At 37.4% G+C, this 23436-nt stretch overlaps 1 protein-coding gene across 1 annotated transcript in view; it reads right to left on the bottom strand.

Moving 5' to 3' along the window:
- The window catches only part of BRMS1L (BRMS1 like transcriptional repressor), a 624443-nt gene extending 602667 nt beyond the window's left edge, over window positions 1–21776 (bottom strand). The window contains exon 1 of the mRNA XM_044074136.1: window positions 21687–21776. Coding sequence (XP_043930071.1) covers window positions 21687–21775 — 89 coding nt within the window. The 5' untranslated portion in view covers window position 21776. The remainder of the gene's footprint in view (window positions 1–21686) is intronic.
- Between the last annotated feature and the right edge of the window lie 1660 nt (window positions 21777–23436).

Genomic DNA, 23436 nt, shown 5'->3' with positions numbered 1-23436 from the left:
CAGATCTGGCATAAAAGATGACTTCCAGTTATTTAGAGGAAGAAAAAAAAATAAGTCATACATGTTCATTGCTGACTAATATAAATGAAAGAAGGAGTACATCAACACAAACAACAAAAGACTGGAAAATGAAAGAAGCTTTAAACAGCTATTCAGATGAACTGATAAAACTGCAAAAATCAGTGGAAGAAATGAAGAAAAGGCTGGCTGAGAATAAAGAGCGGTTTCAAAAATGGTAGAATTAAAGAACAGAACATGGAGTGAAAACCTGAGATTTTCTGCTGTACCAGACAAACTGGAAGGAACAGACTATTAATTTTCTGAAAGCACAAAAAAGTAACTGGGATTGGTATTCCGAAGCAGGATTCATTAACCGAAAGGGCGCAGCATGAGTATGCTCCAAACCTGGCCATGTGAAAGCAGCCAAGACCTGTATTAGTAAAAATGCAATCATATCAGCAGAAAGAGTTGATCCTGACAAAACTGTAGTAGAAGGGCAAAACATAAAAAAATTGGAGACGGAGTATTTGTGTTGTGGAAAAGGATTATTCATTGTATGCAAAGCAGAAAAGAAACAAATTTATCCCAGAATCCTGGAATGCCAAGAGGCATGTGTGTGATTCAAACTGCTGTATCCAACAATCTTCATAATATTTTTTCAGGAGTTATTTTTTAATGCAGATCAGGCTAATGAAGAAATACAAAAGTTTGTCCAACAAAAGGTGATCCATCAAACAGAAGGGAGTTTTGCTTCTCATTCTTCTGATAATAAAGCTCGTAGAAATTTGCCAGTGAAGCAGTTTCCACTATTCCAAAGAAAAATGCTTGAGAGAGAAAAAAACACAGGAATTGACTAGAAGAATAGGGTGGGGAGATTAACAGGAAGATCAGAAACACTGAAATTAGTGAATAAATGTTAGACTATAAATTAATCATATTTGTGAAATGTGGCTTTACAAGAAAGAGAGGCGGAGAAAGATTGGATTTTTGTTAAATTTTTTAAACCTGTGGGTCTATGACAGGCATATACCCCACTTCATGTCATTAATGTTTGGAAAGACACTAAAAGGAGAACAAAATAGAAGATGAGAACAAAAATTGTTTTACTTGGTTAACAGTATTTGTATAAAACATTTCTTGCATGCTATATAGTTGTATACTCCAGTTATTGTACCTTCGGGAATAATATGTAAATTCTCCCAGAGTTTCTATTACTGAATTCACTTCTTGCATACCAAATATTTTGATAAATTTCTTCAGACATGAATCCTTTTTTGTTATATTTTCCCTCCTAGGTCCTCTAGGTACATACTCACTGTTGTAAACCAAGTTTATGGACATGAATAGCAAGATACAAGCAGTGAAAATATTTTGGTCCATTTAGTTTTATATACAGGTCAGGCATATTTTTATAATCATCATTATCCAGAAGAGAAGTTGTAGATAGTAATTAATAGAGAGTTGAAGTAGGGGTGAAATTCAAGAAATAAGGAGAGAGTGGGGTTCTGGATACAGATCTAAAAGGGGAACAACAGCCATACATAATATATTCATAAAGTAGCAGAATGTATTCAAGAACTAAGCCAAAACGAGAATGGAGAAAGGAGGTTCTGCCAATAAGGATGGCTGTAATTATGGGCATACAGAAAAGGTAAGAGGGAGCTGAAATTTAATGGGGAAAAACTGGAACAGGAACCAAGGGGTAAGGATAGCAAATAACTTGACAGTGAAAAGTAAAAGAATTGGAAGAGGCAAAGAAGACATGTGAACTGCAGGCTAGAGACTGCAGTCCCTATCAGGGATCAACAGAGTATAGGCAAAGAGAAAGGGAAAGGGAAATCCTAAGTGAAAGACCTGCCCTGGTAGAGTTTTTTTGAGGACTCGAACAGAAGCTGCTATTAAAATGGAATAATTAGTAGGGCATATAAAATATTGCACAATAACTATAGGAATTAGAGGAAGTTAGAAAAGATTGGGAAAATAGAATGGATAAACAATTCACAAGTAAACAATGGGAGGACACAAGTACGCTTCCCAAATATGCGCCAAACTGTAGAAGATTTAGGATTCTTGCTTGTAAGTGTTTTAAGTGTATTTTTATACCCCAAGACAGACTCCAAAGAATTTTTCCACTGGTAGGTGGCAAATGGTGGTGGTGTGATAAGAAGGAAAGAGATAATTGGGAACATGTTTTGAGAGTGTAACGAGTTGGCAGACTATAAAATTCCCTACAGGAGTACTCGTCAGAAATACTGGGTCACCAAATGGGTAACAAAGGAAATTATTTATTTGAACTGGGAAACAGGATCTTTATTGCCTAGACCTAGTAAGGCTCAAGTTTAATTTTGTTTCTGTCTAAAAGGCAATTACCAGAAAACAGAAATCAAAGCCTAAACCAGCTGCATCTGAAGTAGTAAATACTGTAACAGAGATAAAAAAATGGAAGTGGGACCTTTAGAAAAGGGTTGGAGAAAATTACATAGAAACAATGGAAATTGTGGTAAAAATACAAGCAACAATATTCTGAAGGAGGAGTGAGGTTTGGGGAAAGGCAAGAATTGACCAAATTGTGTAATGCTGTATTGATAATTGTAAAAACAAATGTGTGATGTGTAATGTTTAGAACTGTGAATATGTTAACATGGTTCGTTTTCTTTATATACATGTATGTGTGCCTATTTCTTAAAGTAATAATTCAATAAAGGTGTTTAAAAATGGTTTTCTGCATATGGACGGGATGACATTTTCAGTGACAGACCAATTTATCACAATATAGATGGGCAAGCTATGGCATTAACTGCGATACTCACTTGAGAGGTTGTTATGTGTGGGTGTGGTGGGTTTTGAACTATTTTCTTTTTTTAGTTGCAGTGGGGACTGGTTGAAGAAAGAAATGATTAGGCAGATTTGAACATTGTTGGGTGGTCTGATCTTGTCTGGTGTGTTACTGATTATGGACTTAACTGTGTTAATGAAGTGTGTATTAAATTTACTGGCCACACTACTGTTTTATGTTAGTAAGTTTGGGTTTGGCTGAGAGGCTACCCCTGGTTGTAATAATTTGTTGGAGTTTAATCATAAAACATTGTAAAAGTGTGAGTTTTGTGATGCAGAGTTGTACTTTTTCTTGCCTCTTATAATTTAGTGCTTAGCTTTGTTTCTTAGTTGTCTAAAGTTTTGACAGATGGCATTTTTTTGTCCAGTCCTTCCAAGCCTTTCCTATCTCTCACTTTATGCAGAGTTTCTGTTGACAACTAAGGTCTGGGTTGGAAATGATTCTCCTAGTTCTGGTTAGGGCTACTGAAACAAGTATACTTATGAAAACATTGTTGAATTTTGTTACTGCATCACCTACTGGAGCTTAAACTGCCTTTTAGAAAGGAAGACAATCTGAAACTGGTAAGTGTATTAAAACAGCTAAGTGGCATGGGCACTTGTGAAGTCAAGCAAAGGATGGTGACAGTGAGAGGCTGATGCCATCTGACCCATCATAAGGAGAGGGGAAAGGATTTTGGCAAAGTCCACTGGCAATATCCACAGGAACAGAAGTGAACTGCCCCAGTCCAAGCCTAGCAGGACCACACTGCGTACTGTGACACTGTTTACACAGAGAGGTGGAACGAGTGGAACCATACATACCCATTTAGACACAAATTTTACAGCAGAGATGGGGTTAGGCCATAAAGCAGAACACCCAGTTCCCCTCCTAAATAATAGAATCACTTCAAAGATGCTTGACTCTCACACCGGAGAGCGAAATGGCTTTAGGGCCATCATGGAAGAGAAATAAGCAGGCCAAATGAGATCTGTAAGGGACTGCTGGATGGATATTTGAGGGAAGAGAGCTGGTTTTAAATGTTAAAAAGATAACATGGTTAGAACAATAAAAAGTTATGATGTATGAACACTGAAGGATACTTAACTTGTTTATTTTTTTCATGAGAGATTCACACTGAGGATTAGCTTTATTATTTAATTTAAATTATGCAAATGTTAAAACTTATTAAGGCATTGATTAAAAAATAACCATGTTTTGAATACAGACTTTCTTTAACAGCGAGTCGACAGGACTTACTATTTAAACTGAGAATTTCTGTGACATACAGCTCATTTCATTTGAACATTCATGTAAGCATAAACATGTTTTAACCTTTTGATTTTATGTATGCAAATGATTTCTTCTTATACTAAGTTTTGACTTTCTGAAATGGAAAAATAATGTAAGACTGTTGCATAGTACGAATAATGCTATCTTCTGGTAGAGTAGTATTAATGCTACTTACCGATAGCGATATTTCGGTAACGTTGTCGCCTCACAGTAAGACACTGTCCGGTTCGATTCTCAGCTAGAGCGTCTTCTACGTGGAGACATGCGTGAATGGGCATACCTTAGTTGAAGGTTGTGCGTCAGGCCTGGCAAGCCAGTACGTAAAAATCAACTGCCAATCATTAGCGGACCGGAGTTCTGCTGTGGCGACCCCTAACCGGGAAAAGCCGAAAGACACAAACCGATAGCGATATTTAATGACAACCTTAAAACAAACCATATGATTTCATTGTACTTTAACAGTATTTCATTAATTTCTTTTACAGATGACTAAATAATGTGCAATCATGTGACAAGGATACCTGCCACAATAGTTTGTGAAATGAATATTTAAAAGGCACTTGCTCAGTACTTGAACCTCAATTATGCAAATTCAAATCCTTAAGTGGTGACCAAGTTGCAACTAACTCCCCCAATGAGATGTTAGCATACATATAAATAAATTTACAGTTTGTTGCTCAGGATTCATCCAAATGGTTGCACAACCAGGGTCTTGTACAGTAATCCAGAATTTTAAAATAAAAAAAAATATATATATATATATATCTTTAAACCTATTAGAAAATGGCAGCAAATTCAAAATAATTTTCCAACACATCTATTTGTTAAGAAAATCTTTTTTAATTTCACAGCTAATAAAAAAACTGTAAACCTGTAATCACTTGGGGCATTTAAAACATTAAACCATTACATATATATTAGGCATAAGTAAACCTAAACCATTATACTTAAACAGGAGTCTTCAAATTATTCAAGCAACACCATCTTGCTTAATAAAATATGAATATTCTTACGGCTTATATTCATTTAACAGAGTGAGGAAAATATAGCTGTAAAGGAAATACAATATACAAAAAAATAAACACATTGACATTTGATTTACTATGAAGTGAAAAAAGTTACTGGGATTTTTTTTTAATATAATTAATATTAGATTCAGATTTGATAACTTTGTATTTCATTTACACAGAGATTGCAAACATTTAATCACAGCTCCTGCAATTACTTGGATATTTTTTATAATAAAACCCATCATATTCCAGTTATTTTAAAATATATCAGAAATATATTACCTGACAGAATAATGGAAATAATCAACTGATCAACAGCATAGTTTATAACAGGTTATCAAAACTGGATATGAAAAATAAAAACAATCACATAAAGCTAGTAAAAAAAAGATTTAACAAAAAACAAATGTTAAAGTAGAGAAATAGTATCTCTGGTATACTCCTGCTAAAGTAAACTAAGATGTGCATTCTTCACTAAAAGCAGCCTCACTGAGATTGCATAGGCTAAAAATTACTGCACAGCACTTTTAAGAAAAAAATAATACCTTAAAACATCAAATATAAATATGAATGTCATTAACTACCTTAGCTACACTGTATCCAAGTCTGCCTAGTAAGAAAACTCATTTCAAAAGGGGTAGCAAGTTTTGATACATCAGCACCAATCTTAGGAATCGGAATTTTAGCTAAATTCTGGAGTCAAAATATAGTACTGATACAGGTCTGCAACCCCTATATTAAGGCCCACTTTACTTATTTTATTAAAGAAATTCTAGTAACGTTCATGGAATTAAGAATACTGCAGCCAAAATAATAATCCTGTATAAAACATTTACTAGACATGGAGCTAACACATCTGCAAATAACTGATACAATTCTAGAAGAATACCATCTAGCCCTGGTACTTTACCTGCTTTAAGGATGTGATAGTTTGAAGACCCAGAGTAAAAAAAAAAAAAAAAAAAAAAAAAAACAAACAGTTACATCTCAAACTAAGCATGAAGCACATAGGTCTGTAATCCAATTCTGTCTGTACAGACAACAAAAAATATTTCCTGCAATAATCAACTGGCATCTGACATGAAAAAAAAATGTACTACATCAGACTCTTAACCAAGGAATAATAATCCTGTTTTTGTCCCATCACATCTGGAATGCTAGCAGCCAAACCAGTTTTGTCAAATTTATAATAGTTGTATCTTTTATAATACAAATGTTGAATGTTATTAAGCTTGGCTGTTTTTTTTTTTTTTTTTACTTAATCTCTTACATTTAAAAACCTAGGCCAATTAACTTGAATTAGAATTAATTAAGAATATTTTTTAACAAATCATAATGATTTTAGATTCTTCTTAAAAATATTTTCATATTTACACTAGTAAAAGTGTTCTGTGCTTCCCAAAGATAATCATAGACAGTTTATTTTTATATGAAAAACATTTCAGTACTATTTCAAAATATGTAATAAGCTAAGCATCTACAACAAAGACTCATACCAAGGGCAGCAACAACATTTTAAATATCCAATTAAGAACGATATGGTCCATGTTGGGACACATTAAAAATTCAAAATCTAAATGGAAAAGATGACCTCTAGAAACAATATTTTATTTGGGAAAGATACAACTCTGAAATAAGAGTGTAACTTATTTTAGGTGGAATCCTATTATTTCACATGTCACAGGTTAGCCACATGTTCCTTATCCAAAAACCGAGTTACTAACAACTCATGTTTAAGCTGGCAGAATAATGGGAAGAAGTTGTTGACCTAGCTAATTGACTGTCAGAAGTTCAAGTCCACTACTAAAGAAATATCAGTTATATAAATAACATAAGCCAACAGAATGTTCTCCAACAAGAATTACGAAATTGAAAAAAGTAGATGGAAAAGAAAAATCTCATAAAAACATACTCTTACCTTTTAACCATTAAAATGTGCATACAGATGGGCAATGACATCAAAACATTTTACTCTAAGTATTCTGGCCTTTATTTACATTTCATTAATACTGCCAAGTATTTTACTACAAAAAAGTGTCAATCCAAAGGGAAACACAAGTATTTTAACACTTCAAAAAATAAAAGCAATGTATATTTATAATCCATTTCAAGGCCTAGTATACTCAGAAAATATAATATGAATTAAAATATAGGAAATTTCCCATTAAAAAATAAACATAATTCCAGTATGTGTAGGCATCCCCAACACCCTCAAGTGCAAAACTAGACCAACATTTTCAAATCTACAGATAATAGGCAAGAGGGAACTGGAATTTATTGGAGAAAGCTGGCAAAGGAACCAAGGTTCTGTGAGCAAGTAGCCAGAAAGGGAAAGGTAATAGAATAGGAAGAAGCCAAGAATTTATTTGGACTGCAGGTTAGAGATTGCCTTCCCTATCAAGGATTGATAAGAGTATACGCAAAGAGAAAGAAATAGGGGGCTCCTAAATGAAAGACCAGCACTGGTAAGTTTTTAATAAAATCTAGAACAGAAGCTGCAAGAGAGGAATAATTAGTAAAGCATATAAAATATTGCATGATAATTATAAGAATCAATCAGAGGAGCTTAGAAAGAATTGGGACGAGAGACTGGATTAGCAATTCACAACGTGACAATGGTGAGATATTATGTACATCTCCCAAATATGCAACAAAGTCTAGAAGATTTAGGATCTTTGCCTGGAAGTTTTTACATAGGTATTTTTATACCCAAAGTAGATTTCAAAGAAAATTTTTTTCAGGTAGATAGCAAATGTTGGAGGTGTGACGGGCAAGAAAGAGGTAGCTGGGAACATATTTTTTGATAGTGTAATGAGCTGGCAGACTTTAGGGATTCCCTGATCGCTCTATCAGAGATGCTGGGTGAGCAGATAGAAAAATCATCTCCACAGTCAGTCCTGAATTATTTTACAGAATAAGAATTGTCTAAACATACTAAAGCCTTGCTGAGTCTACGTCTGGTGCTGCCAAACAAAATAAAAGGCTTACTAGAAAATGGAAATCAAAGTCTAGAACAACTTTACTAAAGTAGTGAATATAGTAACAGAGATAAACAACTGGAGTTGGGATCTTTAGAAAAGGGAAGGAGCAAACTACATAGGAAAAAAGGGGAATTGTGGGAACAATATATGCAGAGCAGGAACAAGGTTTAAGAGGCAAGATTTGAATGAGCCACATAATGCTCAACTGACAATGAATAGATGGTTTGTAAGTGAGTTATAATGTTTGCAACTACAGTTGTTTCATTGGTGTCTGTGATGGAAACTGTTTGCAATTAAAGTGGTATCATTTTGTATGTTTTTCATTTACATAAGATTCCCTTTGTCATATGTGAAAATTTAATAAAGATGTTTGGAGAAAAAAAAATCAAATCTAATTTTATTTGGGTTTCTTCAAGCAAATCATACATCAATGGTTAATTTGTCTAAAATAATGTTTAGATTTCTTGTTCCTGTCAAGTTAGACTTAACGGTAAGCCACATTATTTATCTTAACTATGCAAAAACATTTGCGTTGACAACTTTACTGAAACAGTAAAAAGCAATACTACCATCTAGGAAAGTTTTATTTTTTAACAGACAAGGACAAAACTGCCAGTCACTTGAATTAAGTACTTTAACTATGGCCATTTTATGATGTAGGGAAACTGGGGCATTTCTTAAGGACTTGGCATACATTACATGAAAAATAAATGTAACCCATGAAATAGAATATTTTTAAATACAACAAAAACTTTTCAGATTTGTAATATCAGTTCCAGATGCTTGGTTCCACACTCAATCACACCTACATTTTTTTCTTCAAAAGCACTTTTCCACACCTTATAATTTAAGTAGAATTTCTCTTTGAGCAGCCAATAATTTAGTACAGTCTCCATCCACATGAGCTTGTTCAACAATAAACGCTTTGGCTTTTGCCTTTTCAAAGTCAGTCTGTTGCTATGACTGATCATCTTTGGTGCGAGTAATTGTGGCAATAAATGCCTTCACATTTTTCTACTGGTGTGCTGATCCTGCTTTTTTTGTCCAAAAGCTACAACTGGTCAAAATAGACAAATTGCTCTGACTACTATGATGAAATCATTATGCGTATATTCATATGGCCAAAATGCAAATATGATAATACACTTGCTGAAATATAACAAAGGTTTCTGATCAATTCACAAAATTAGATGGTGGAGAATAAATCAGTAGACCTGCTGACCTTGCCTTGCATAGAAGCAAGACATTTTAATACTTCAAGCTGATTTTCACCATAAACAGGAGAAGAAACATTTACTTAATTACAATGCCTTCCAAGCAGCCTTTGCCATACTGACGGACAATGACTTACTTTAAAACATAAAGAAACCAAATAAGCACGGTGGAGCTCAAAGTCAGAAGTCCTGAAGCTGTCCATACTACACTCCATGGTGACACATTCCAGCTTATGGCATCTACAGATTAAAAAAAATGGGAAAGTCTGCTACTAAAGGCACTATAACAGCAGCAGCAAAAAAGAAAAAAAAAAAGAAAAAACAATGCTTCATTGAGGACATGATTAGTACTTCTAAAGGACACGTTGAACAGACAACTGATCCAAGCCCAAGAAGCCACTCAACTGTCATGCTCTTTAAGTGCTGCACTGGTTTTGTGCAATCAAAGATAAAAACCATTACATTCCACAGTGGTGCCCAGAAATGCAAGACTGCAAAAGGTTTTACCAAACACTGAATGGTTATCTAGCTAAAAATAGCATGCCTCTCCCCAGCAGTAGCACCAAAAGTATACACTCATTCTGTAAGATCCACTGCACTGTACTGATAACTTTCCTATTACATGGTGGGTATCTGCTTCGTGCAACACAACATACGGAAAGAAAATGAGGTTAAGATGCCATTAAGACAATGCTAACTCCTTAGTATTCAATTTGAGGGATAACACCTGCAAGCAGGGACACTGGAGAACCCATGCCTTTCTGGAACAAAGGTGCAGGAAGAAAACTTATGTTTATGAAAAATCTGATATTGAGAGTTATTTTCAGGCCATTACTGAATATTTGTCATCATTAGATAAAGGCCATCGCTTGGGTTATTTTTCTTCTTGTGATATTAACAAAAAATTTAGCATAGAAGATAGCAGTACTGCGGTCTTCTATTGCTTACCCAAGACACATAAAGGCCCAAGTAATTTAACTGGGAGGCCTATTGTCTTTGCTGAAAGGTACTTTTTAATAGCTATTAGTGCCTTTCTACATGAATATTTAAAAAAAATTGTTGTGAAACTACCCTCCTATGTTAGAGATAGTCAGGATTTTCTGTCTAAGATATGGACTAGTTCTATGTTCTGGCTGTGCATGGACGTTAAGAGCTTATACACAAATATTAGACATGATGTGTGTCTTCATTTCTTAGGTGATTCCCCTATGACACATTTTGTGATTGACTTGGTAGCATTTTGCCTAAAGAAAAACTTGTGTGTTTAACGGGGAAGTATTTCATCAATTACAGGAAACTGCCATGGGGGCAGCTTTCGCCCCCATGTATGCCAATTTAGTTATGGGTAAGTTTGAACTTGATTATATATATATATATATATATCTCCCTATAATTTTTATAAGTCCCATGTTTTGTTGTATTTGAGATTTATAGATGATCTCATTTTTTTATGTGATGGCCCTATAGAGGCTGCTTATGGTTTTGTGGACCATATTCAGATTAATAAAATGGGACTGCAATTTGATGGTATTCAGTTGGGAACAACAGTGAATTTTTTAGATATATAAAACTTAGCCAATTGAATACAGGGGCTTTATAGAAAATTTGAACAAAGAAATCAGTTCCTGTATGGTACTAGTTGCCATCCTGCACATCTCATGAAAGTTTTGCCATTTAATGAATTTTTGAGAATCCATAGATTATGTAGTCATGATGAAGTTTTTTACCATGAAATTTTAGAATATGAAAAAATGTTTCTAACTTGGGGATATGATAGAAATATAGTCCTGCAAGCCAGAGCAAAGGTTATAAAATTGAGAGGGTTGGTTATACAATTGGGGGAAAATAATACACCCATCAATACTGATTATTATTATAATAATTCTGACAGTATATTAAATAATAGATTAGATAGAAATAGTAATGGACAAGTTCCCAGAGAAATTTATTTTGTTACTACTTTTAATATTATTAGTGATAAAATTGTGGATACGGTGAGACATTTTTGGCTTATGTTATTTAAAGATAGAAATTTGAATTTGCTATTACCTAAAAAGCTTCAAGTTTCATATAAAAAGGGTAGAAGTTTAGGGGATATGGTAGTGCATAATCAATTTGAGCTTCCTAATATAGATTTAAGTATATAAGTAGTACCATATATGGGTACAATACCCTGCAATAAATGTTCTATGTGCAAAAAAAGTCCAGAGTTTTAAGTACATTAATTGACAATCTTTTGCTGTTAGAAATAATTTTGATTGTAACACGCAAGGAGTTATATATGCTTTGAGATGTAATTTTAATAAATATTATACTGGGTAAACTAGTAGAAGTTTTAAAGTACGATTCCAAGAACGTCTGAGAGATATCAAAAATGTTAAGATGGATACTTTTTTGAATTTCATAATTCAAATTTAGAACATATCTGTGGATGTATCTTGGAAAAAGTAGAAGTCTCTTTGGGTGAAAATGTAACTTTAAATAACAAGCTCCAAAGGAAAGAGACTTTGTATATTTTGAAGTTTAACACTTTGGAACCTTCGGGGTTAAATGAGGAATGTGAATGGAAATATGTTATTTAATTAGCAGTGGGTGTGATGTGTTAACTTTGTGCTTTTGAAATGTTTTTTACTCTTTGAAGGCTGTTGAGCCGAGGCGCTAAGTGCAATTAATCTGTTTACGTATTTGGGATATTTGCTTTTTGTGGTATTTTATATCATTTTATTCTTTTTTTGTGGCATTGTAGGAAGAAAATTACCTGCCCTGCAGGCAGCTGAACTGATACCTGTGGCGGTACTGCCAAAATTAAATTAACAGGAGTCGCACATGGAGCCTGACAATGGGAAATGAGGTGGAAGCCAGCCTCCACTGGGTGACCGGTACCTGCAAACACTTCCCGGGTATTCCTGTATTGTGGGCTGATGCAGAGAACCTCTGACAGATGTCCAAGGGGGATGCCTTGTTGAAGGACAAGTAAAATCAGAGTTTGGCTAAAAAAAAAAAAAAGGAGCAAGCATCAGAAAGAGTGAACACTTGGGACTGCCACCCAAAAAGTAACAACATTCTATAAATATGTACCCAAATATCTCCAGATATATATCCCAACAAGCAAGGCCAAATCAGGAAGGGCAGATTATGTCTGCTGCCAACCAAAAACAAAGAACTTAAACACTGAAGGTATGTAGAAAGTCAAAGATGGACCCAGAAGTACAAAAACAGACAAATTTTGTCAAGCTGCAAAGCAAACCGATGAATTTTCAGTACTAGTTAGAAAGACAGCCTAAAAGGAGAAAAGATTCCTTATTTGAAAACTTTCCTGTGTACATGACAAGAGGGCTTCACAGTCTGAAAACATACTACAAACAATAAACCACTAAAATTAAATAAATAGAGAACCAAGACTATAAAGGTCCAACATACTTGAAAGGACCTAAGAAACAAGAAGAAAATAAACTACACCTACATGAAAACCAATGGAGCTTCCAAAATAATGAAAAGAATTCCCAATATTAAAGGCATGGAGCACGAACAGGCTGGCACACATCCTGAAAGGTGTGGAAAAGAAAAAGAAAAATCTTTCTGCATGAAACTGGAATAAAATGGGCATGCTAACAAAATAAGAACTAATGAAGTCTTGATGTTTAGAAGTGGTGCCAGCCTTAGCAACTGCACAACCCAATTTACACTGCTCCATGATCTGGTGTGGAAAAAAAATGTCTTTAGTTTTAAAAACTGTAGCAACCAGCATGCTACAACTTATAACACACATTACAAACAGAATCAGAATTCATTTCAGTATCGGCGTACAGAAAAGGATGCAGTACTGTACTACCAACTGACTGCATCCCACAACACCTTGAGCACAGGGCAGCTGCCCCCTTTGCCCTACCCTAGTAACACTTCTGTTTGGGGGCACCAAAAATAGAATCATACCTCTCAACTTCTAAACTCAAGAATTTTGGACAAAGACAGAATAACAGAGGACAAATGTCCAATATCAGGGATTTTTTTGTTTAAATATTACTCTAATTCTCTTAAAAAGAATAACCGGTTTTGCATCAACATGCACAGGAAAGCTAAAGATTAGCATTATTGACCGACCGCAGCTTTTTTCCTTTGGTCTTCAATGTGAATACTTTTTTCCTTGTTCCTGAGGTTGTCAGAGGTTCTGATCGGCAAAATGACAATGGTGAGGTAACGTCCCTGTTAGCGGAGTGTAGCATACCTCTCAACCTTGCATAAGAATAATTCTGGGCACAGTCAAAAATAATGTTTGGAGAAGGATCCAAAAGATAGCTCTTCAATATTTCTCATATAATTTATAAAGTTGATAAAGCAACAGGTTTTGCTTTGGCATGCATTTTCTAAGGGATATTATGTCTGAAACTGAAATATCTGTCACTATTTAGTGACTTCAGTCCTCAATTATTTGCCAGAAAGCCAAATATTTTATGAGGAACAGACTAAAAACACCAGGCAAAAACTTCTGCAAACTTCTGGATGGTTGAGGGATATGGAGTGCAGTAGTAGTGCTATTTGCTAATGAAATACTGGTATTTTAGCAAGTGCAGGAATTGCATCTGCAGTCAAGCCTGAAACTCCAAAGCACTGTGTGTGTGGAACATGGAATAAATGTAGCAAAATGGTAGCTAATTTGGAGCTAGCAACTTGCTACAGTTTTAAATGAATAAAAGAGCCTTTTTAGCTGCAGTTCTGGCAAATGCAACGTCACCCTTAGGTGCAGGACTTACTGTGTCTAATCAGCCTAAGAAGTTTTGTTTGCTTAGATGTGCCTCCAAGAAACAGCCCTAACGGAATCAACAGGGAAGCCAGCAAAAATGCATACAAATGGTCTTCAGTAAAAAAAAAAAAAAAAAAAACACAGGTTTCCATTCAAGGAAAAGGTGATGGTAGAATCCCCCCCAGAAACTGAAAGTCACTTTATATAAATTATGAGGAAACCTAAATTGCATTGAACTTTCTGCGATTTAAGAGAGAATTTTTGAAGCAACTGTCTTCTCAGAAAGGAATCATCTTTCCCAAAAAAGTGCAGCTTTACTGATGGTGTTGGAGCAGGCCCTGCAAAAATAAGAAATGATAATGATCATATGATGTTAAAAGAAAATTAACTACGAAAAAGAGAATTCTTAAAGCTGCCTGGCATTATTTACAGTGCTTCCTAAATCTTTTGCAATGAGAAACAACTGGAGAGACAGGACAGAATGACTGCATTACAGGATAAATGGTCAACATTCTGGAAATGTTTCATATGCCAAGTAGTTGTGATGCCTGTGTTGCAAGTGCAGAATGTTTCTGCAGTCAGAGCTCTACAATATCATATCTAGTTTTGGATTTGATGAAGTTTACAAGAAAAAGAGCTAATCTGAAGAAAACTGACTAAAGTCAAATTTTTCCAAAATTTGTTAAAGCTTCCACTGGTTTAAGAACTTTTCAAAGGGATCAAAATATCTTAATGTAGAGCTTCTAGCAAGAAGCAAGGGATCATCTTCAACAAAACCCAGCACCAATGTCATGCTAAGCCCTTTGGCTTTTTGTTTTATCTACTGTACAGTGCTGATAACAGTATAGTCAGTCACAGTACAGTCTAGAAACTCTACCTCTGTAGTGCTTAAGCAAGAACGAAAAGGAATGCCAGCACATATGTAAAACAAGTCAAAGGAGGTGAAATGGAAGGATATGCTTACCTGCTAGAGAACACAAAGATGAGGATGAAACACAAGCAAGTAACTCCTAAAGAACAAGTTCAAGGGCACACTAGTTCTGGAATGAAAAAAGTTAAACAAGCATGAGCAGACTCTAGGGAGGATGGTTCAAAGGAAAATTTAGAAGGAGGAGACTACAAGCATAATATACCACCAGGGGAAGAGGTTACTGTTAAAACAAATACGAAATATTAGGCGTTAAGTGATATAAATGACTTCCAAGGTCACTCAAAGGGTGAATAGGGTTTCAAAAACTAATTTACAGACTCTAAAGGGCAAACCGGAAGGTCAAAGACCCTTACCTCTCAAAAGGATCTAGACACTGGACAAGTAAGCTTCACAGCACATTTAAGCACACCAAAGAAGCATCCCAAAAGCACAGTCCCCCCACCCCCCAAGGAAGATGCACCTTTCCTTGCTCAATAAGAGGAGATATTTCCCAAGCCATAGCAAACAATGTCTTGAAGTTGAATGAAAACCACTTTGGAAGTCTCAAACTTAAATGGCTATGAGGCTGCATCTAGGCCATCATACTCAGATGAAGACAGCAATCCCTTATAAAAGGTGCTCTGCAACCAGGAATGTAGTGTAGTAGCATAATTTATGGGAGAAGAGGTATTAGTCCATGGGCTGTAAGTTGAGTTCTTCAGGGGAAATGAATAAATATACTTCTGAGATACTTAAAAAAAAATTCACATTCTGATTTTTTTTTTTTTTTTTTACTTAAGGTTAAGACATTAAGCTGCTCACACACTGTAGTGTATAACCCTCAAGTCTGAGTCTCCATTTGCATACTGTGCAACTCAGTTCACAGACTGTGCTTCTGTGTAACCTTCAAAAAGTACAGTTGTGTACACTTACCATAAATGTAGATGTTAGAGTGTATTCACTGTTGCAGTCATTACATTTGGGTAATCTGCTGGCAGGTTGCTCTCAGTCGGCCTGAATAACAAAGTCTTGGGTCCTGCGTCGGTTGCTGTCTCCTCTTCCATGACGTCAGGGGTATAAAACATGCAGCCATCGCCATTTTAAATCAGTTTTTCTTGCCCCAGATGTCAGGTGCCCCCCAAATGGGGAGTAAATATATTATATATATATATATATATATATATATATATATACATATACACACACACATATATACATATATATTATATATATATATATATATATATATATATATATATATATATATATATATATATATATATATACACACACATATATATATATATATATATATAGATATATATAGATATATATTTTAGAACTCAAAAAATTTACCTCCAACTAAAAGCAAATACACCACAAAGGCTTTTGAGCATAGTGAAGGAAAGAAGAGGTATAATAATAGAGAAGAAAGGGGGCTGACGGGTGGGTAAGCTGGACTGCAGCAGTAATACGCTCAAACATCTACATTTATGTAAGTGTACACAACTGCACTATGTTCTTCATGTTTCACTGTTGCAGTCATTACATTTGGGTAGAATCCCAAAGCTATGGATGGGAGGATGGAATTATACAGCATTAGGAGCAGCTATAAGGCCCTGCAGGACAGCAGTGGCAAAGCCTGCCCTGGATTTAGAAAACAGAGGTAAATGGTACTGTTTTGTGAACGTATGAACTGAACTCCAAGTAGCAGCTTCTAGAATGTCTATGGTAGGAACCCCTCTGAGAAAGGCTGCAGAAGTAGATGAAGCCCTGGTGGAATGGGATCTGATCCCCTTGGGGACAGGTTTATCATGGTGCATGTAGCAGAAACGAATGCAATGGCTTATCCATTTTGAAATAGCCTGCTTTGATATAGCCTTCTCCTCTGTCCCTGCAGCAAATGCCACCAGCAGTTGCTCAGACTTTCTTAGAGATTTCGTGTCCTGTTTAAGTAGAATCTTAGTTGTCTGTGTACATCCAATGAATGCAGAATCCGCTCCCCCTTGTTCTGTGGATTTGGGAAAAAAGTTGGCAAATGAATGGTCTGGTTAAGAGTCACACTGGATACCACCTTAGGCATACAAGAAGGATTGGTCCCGAGGGCCACCCTGTCCAGATAAAAGATAATGAAAGGCTCCACTGCCATGAGAGCCTGTAGTTCTGAAATCCTTCTAACTGAAGTGACTGCTAAAAGAAAGGCAGTCTTCCAAGAAAGAAATGTTATGTCTGCAGTAGCAGCTGGTTCAAAAGGAGGTAGAGGGAGTTTTTCCAACACAAAACTGAGGTCCTATGCAGGAGTCGGTGCTCTCCTGGGAGATCTCAAATTTTTGGCCCCTCTGTGGTACTGCTTTAGCAGAGGATGAAAAAAGAGAGGAGACTGTGTTGTAATGAGCCGAGATGGCAGAGGCATGGATTTTTATAGAAGAAAAAGGCAGGCCCTTGTGAAGCATCTCAGTTAAATGTTGCAAAATCTGAGGAATATTGGGCATTGCTGTGTTTATTCCTTGTGCTTGGTTCCAGGCACATAATCTCTTCCATTTATCAGCATAAGATTTTCTAGTACTAGGCCTTCTAGCCCCCAAAATTACATCCATCACAAGTTTACGGAGAGATGCGATTGGTGAAATTAGTTGATTATCCATGCTGTAAGATTCAGAGTTTGGAGCCGAGTGTGCAGCCGAGTGTGCAGAATTTGATAGTTCTGTTGAGACAATAGAGGAGGTGTCTGAGGCAAGTACCACAGAGGAAGGTGTGACATATTCCTTAGAAGCAGGTACCAGTGTTGGTGAGGCCAGTCCAGAGCAATCAGAATCATTTTTGGTTTTTCCTGTCTGACTTTTAGTAAAACCTTGGAGAGCAGAGGAAGAGGGAGAAAGGCATAGACTGATAGGTTTTTCCAGCTGAAGGATAAAGCATCCATTTTCCAAGCTTTTTTGTGATGAATTCTTGTGCAGAATTTGTCCAACTGGTAGCTTTGAGGAGAGGCAAATAGATCCATGTCTGGGCTCCCCCATTTTTGTGTCAACACGCTGAAGATTTGTGGATCCAGTTTCCATTCGTGTGGGTCCATAAGATTTCTGCTTAGGTCGTCTGCCAGAGTATTTTGATTTCCTGGCAGGAATTGAGCTTGTAGATTTATTTGGTAAGTCAAGGCTGTGTTCCACAAGGCCATGGCTAGTCTGCAAAGGGGGTAGGAGTGGGTACCCCCCCTGCTAGTTTATGTACCACATAACTGTGGTGTTGTCCATCTTTATTAGTACTTGTCCTGGATGAAGGAAGTCCTTGAAGGCTATCAGAATTCTGTACAGCTAACATTTCTTTCTGGTTGATATGTAGGTGCATTTGATTTGGGTTCCATTCGCCCTGAATGCATCTCCCTGCCAGATGGGCCTCCCCAAGCATAGTCTGATGCGTCTGTAGTCAGGGTTTGGGTGGCAGGGGGTAGAATGAATGACAGTCCCTTGTTTTGGTGACAGGCCTCTGCCCACCAAAGGAACTCCTGTTGCAGGCAAGAAATGAGAGGAATCATTGTTTCCAGGCTGTGACAATGTTGACTCCATAAGCTTTTTAGGTACCATTGAAGTTTCCTCATATGAAGTCTTGCTTATGGAATTAGTAGAATGCAGGATGCCATGAACCCCAAAGCCTGCAGAATTTGCCTTGCAGATAGCTGAGTTTTTGTGGCCACTTGTTTGAAGTATGTTATCAATTGAATTAGTTTGTCTGGAGTGAGGTAAGCCATCTGGGCAGTTGTATTCAAGCTTGCACCCAGGAATGTAATTATTTGAGAGGGCACCAGTTATTTATTTTCATTTATGGTGTACCCTAGGCATGTTAGAAGCCTTTTTACAAATGCCAGATGCTGTAGAAGAGTGTCCTCGTCCTCTGCCTGAATTAGACAATCGTCCAGATAAGGATAAATTTGGATGTTTCTTTGTCTGCAAAATGCAATTACTGGTGCCAGGCACTTTGTGAAGACCCTAGGCACAGTAGATAAGCCAAAGGGCAGTGCAGAGAACTGATAATGCAAATAGCCTGCTTTGAAGCGAAGGTATCCTCTGCAAGATTCCCTGATTGGGATATGCCTCTTTTAAGTCTAGAGTTACCAACCAGGCATTCTTGCCTAGCATAGGCAGTAGCTGCTGTAAAGTCAGCATCTTGAATTTTGGAATGTCCAGGAAAGTATTTAGAATGGATAAGTCCAGAATTGGACGCCATGATTTGTCTTTTCTGGGTACCAGGAAAAGTCTTGAATAAAAACCTTGTCCTTTTTTCTTTTCTGGTACTGGTTGAATAGCCCCCATATCCACGAGGGACATGACTTGTTTCTGGGCTTCTGCCCATGGATTTGGGGGCAGGTCTGGCCATCCGTTTGGAATTGGCAACATGTGGAAATGAAATCTGTACTCCTGGGATAATATATTTAAGACCCACTTGTCATGGGTAATTAGATGCCAATTTTGAGCATGAAGTGCTAGTTTTCTCCCCAAAGGAGCTGCCAAAAGGTATGTGCTTGGAAATGGCAGAGGAAAGTCATTGAGACTGTTTACCGTAGGGTGGTGCTTTGCTACTTCGTGATTTGGAGGTGGAGGTACCCCATTGTTGTCCTGCAAGATCCTAGTTACTGAAACCTGGAGCCTTTGGAGTGTCTGGGTTTGAACTGAGTGGCTCTGTTGGGTACTGGAAAGGACCAATTCTTAGTAGGCCAGTGCCTACTGAACCTGGGTGGCTGCACTTGCAAGAAATCTTTTACAATTTGCATAGCTTTAGCTTTGTCTTCCATCTTTTTTAAAACTTCTTCTGCCTTATTATCAAACAGACTGTCCTGCTGTAAAAGAGCATCCAACAATTTAGCTTTAACATGATCAGGCAGATTTTGCTCCTTGAGCCAAGCATGCCTTCTTATCACAGATCCAGTTACGGCGGCCCTGCAAGAGGCCTCCAAGGAATCAAAACCACATTGCAAAGTATGCTTTCCAACTTGTTCAGCTAAATGCAATAAATCCTGTAACTCTATTTTCCACACAATCAGAAATCAACATTTTCTGTTTCAGTAAGCCCAAGACATGCTGTTGATATTTAAGCATATGAAACTGACAGTTTAAAGCCCTAATTGCCAGGGTTGCAGACGTACAAATCTTCTTACCCCATCTATCCAGCGCCCTGGAGTCTCTATCAGAAGGGGTAGGATTTTTAGCTGTAGAAGCCTTAACACCCTTGGGACCCTGAGAAATAGTTTCAGGGTCAGTAGTAGAATTTTTGTAAAGAAACTTGTGGGAGTCAGGAACCCTGTAATATCTGTCTGGCTTACTAGGAGTCGGAGGCAGAGAATCAGGAGCCATGCTGGATTCTGAGAAAACCTCATCAACAATGTCTAAAACAGGAGGGTATAGCCAAAGGCCTATGCTGAGGAAGAAGAAGAAAATCCCCAAGACTCTTTTTGGATTCTGAAAAGTCCTGACTCTCCCAATGAAAATGTTCCCTTAAGGTATGCAAAGTCTCTCTAAAAGAAAAATCCTCAGGAGGAGAAGTAGAAGGGATGGAATCTTCTGCATCAGAGTCCTCATAAAGGGGGGGATAGAAAATTCCTGATGGAATCAGAAGAAATGGAAACCTGATCTGAAGATTCATAATCAGTGCCTTGCCTAGGCCTCTTAGCAGGAGGGGGTTGGGAACCCCTGATCAAGGTAATTAGATCCTCAGCCATTTTAATCATTTGTTTTTTAGGCATAGAAGCCTGAGCAGGTGGCTCATGCGTCAATTTTTTAGACATAGTAGCTGGTTTTGGCCTTGTTTTTGATGATGGCGTTGGTTTAATATACAAATCTTTAGACCTGAAAACACCCTCAGAAGCCAGCGCCTGCTCAGCGGCTCCAGACCCATCCAAGGGGAGACATCCACTGGTTCAATACTTGAAGAATCTCGCGGCATACCGGACTCTGAATGGGTCTCGGTAGAGGCCTGCGACTCAAAAGTAGCGGGCATCAGGGGCTGCGAAAGCGCCTCACTGAGTACTGGCGAACCGGCAACTGGCTTAGGAGAAGCTTCGTTGTCGCTTTTGGACCTCGACGGTCTGTCTCTGTCTTTTTCTTTGCATTTTTTGTGAATTCCGGTAGTCGGATTGCTAACTGACGACATTTCAGGATAGTTAAATCTTGAACCAAAGTATTTAGAAGCAAAAATATACAGACGCTTAAAAGTGCGTTGGTTAAATTTAGCACAAAACCGACAGCAAGGCACGTTGTGGTCAGGGCCTAGGCAAGGACTACAGTACAAATGAAAATCCTTATGAGGTATTTGCTTCCCACAAATAATACAATTATTAACTTTTACTGACATTGGCAAGGAGCAAGAAAAAGTTTCCCCAATGGGGTACTTAGCTTTAGTTTGAAGTCTTCGGTTCTAAAACGAAAATTTCAGGAGTCGGCCGACCGGCACCTTGCAAACTGCTTCTGCTTCGGGCATCGCGCAGCAAGAAAGACCGATTAAAATGGCGTCGGCTGCATGTTTTATACCCCTGACGACCTGATGTAATGGAAGAGGAGACAGCAACCGACGCAGGACCCAAGACTTTGTTATTCAGGCTGACTGAGGGCAACCTGCCAGCAGAGTACCCAAATGTAATGACTGTAACAGTGAAACACGAAGAACATCAGCATTCTCATGTGGTCACATCTTTAAAACTAGTAGCATGAAAAGTTAGATTACATGACACTTACTGATCTTTAACATCTGTAAACTGTTTTTCTAAATTTGACATTTCATCTAAGCATTCCATTCGCCTCCTTTCACAATCTTCATCGTCCATTTCTAAAACATACCAGAAAAAAGTACAGTCAAAATAAGCTATCAGCATTATAAATATTAAATCATGCAAAACATCTCAACTAAAACTATTTTACAGCAGAAGTACATAACAGTCAGCAGCACAAACTCTTCATAAACCTCCAAAGGGGAAAAATAAAAAAATAAGATAAATAAATAATAAAATGAAGCCATTCAGGGGCCGATGCATATAACTGAAAAAGTTCTGCAAGCACCAGCAAGCAAAGGCACATTCTCAATGAAAATCTAAACTGTGCTATGCAGGGTGCACTGGAATGCCAGCAGGGACGGGGCTTGGATTTTATGGCACCCTCAATCCCCATTCACTGTGAGCAAGCTCCTTGTTAAACAGCTGTGTAGTAATATCAGTGCAGCAGAACAGTGAAAGGCCTTTCACCTGCAATGCTGACATCCCAAATACAGCTTTAGTTTCAGAAGTCTGAAAAACAGCTAGGATGTGTGCACGTGTATATGTGTGTGTGTGTGTGTGTGTGTGTGTGTGTGTGTGTGTGTGTGTGTGTGTGTATACACGCATGTGTGTTCACAGAAAGGAGCAGTGAATAGCTTAGAGACAGTCCTCTTACAGACCTGCAGATTGGCACATGTGCACCACAGGCCACTCTCACAGAATAAATGCCAGATATAAACAATTAGACTCCTTAACCAGGAGTACCACATAATAGATAGTACACTGTTGGTGAACACTACATCATCCTTTGCAGTCAGAAACCTCATGGGCTACACCATTAAAATAGAGTTCTTCATGCTCTGAAATCACATCGGTCATTCTCCTTCTGCCTCGATTACATTTCTACCTATCACAGAAAGGCACAACTTACAGAGCCTGGGAGGAGTGTTTATACATAACACAATGTTATACGATGCAGAAGGAATTCAGGTGAAGACCAAATGATTCTAAAGCATCATGGCTAACATATAAAAACAGCTAGGCAGTGAATCTTGAATGATTACTTACCCCAATTATGGGCTTCTTCAAGCACAGAGAAAGTTGCTTTACTGCTTCACATTAAATAACTGGAATCACATTTTCCTGTGCGGTACAGAAAAATGTGCTTGCCTAATCATCACTAGTAAATCGCTAAGCACTGTATATGTGAAGCAAAGTCATTAATGTTTTATATGTGAATACTGCAGTTCAAGGTTTCAAAGAAAGTACCTGCAGAGTGCAACAGTGCAAACTGCAAGATTTGCAGAGGGAGAAGTAGTCTTACATACTTAAAGGGATGTCTGCAGTCTTCTATCATACAAAGGTCATAATCCCTCTGCGCACCAGATACACACAATGCATAATGAAAGTTGTCCAGAAATTTAGAACAACTTGCAATAATCTTCACATTCAAGTGCAAATGCGCACATGCACGCACGCACACACACACACACACACACACACACACACACACACACACACACACACACACACACACACACACACACACACACACACACATATATACACGGCACTTACGGCACCCCTTGAAAAATACAGAGACATATACACATCACAAAAGATCAGGAAACTGAAATCCACTCATTTGAATGTTAAAGTGCACAGCTGAGAAGCAGACAGGATAAATGTGATGTTGTACTACAGGACAGTATAGTGTCTCCATTTAAGTGAACTGT

Source organism: Protopterus annectens, chromosome 6.part0 (assembly GCF_019279795.1).
Source record: "Protopterus annectens isolate FY-2018-M chromosome 6.part0, PAN1.0, whole genome shotgun sequence".
Taxonomy (NCBI): domain Eukaryota; kingdom Metazoa; phylum Chordata; order Ceratodontiformes; family Protopteridae; genus Protopterus; species Protopterus annectens.
This window is presented reverse-complemented; position numbering and strand designations above follow the sequence as displayed.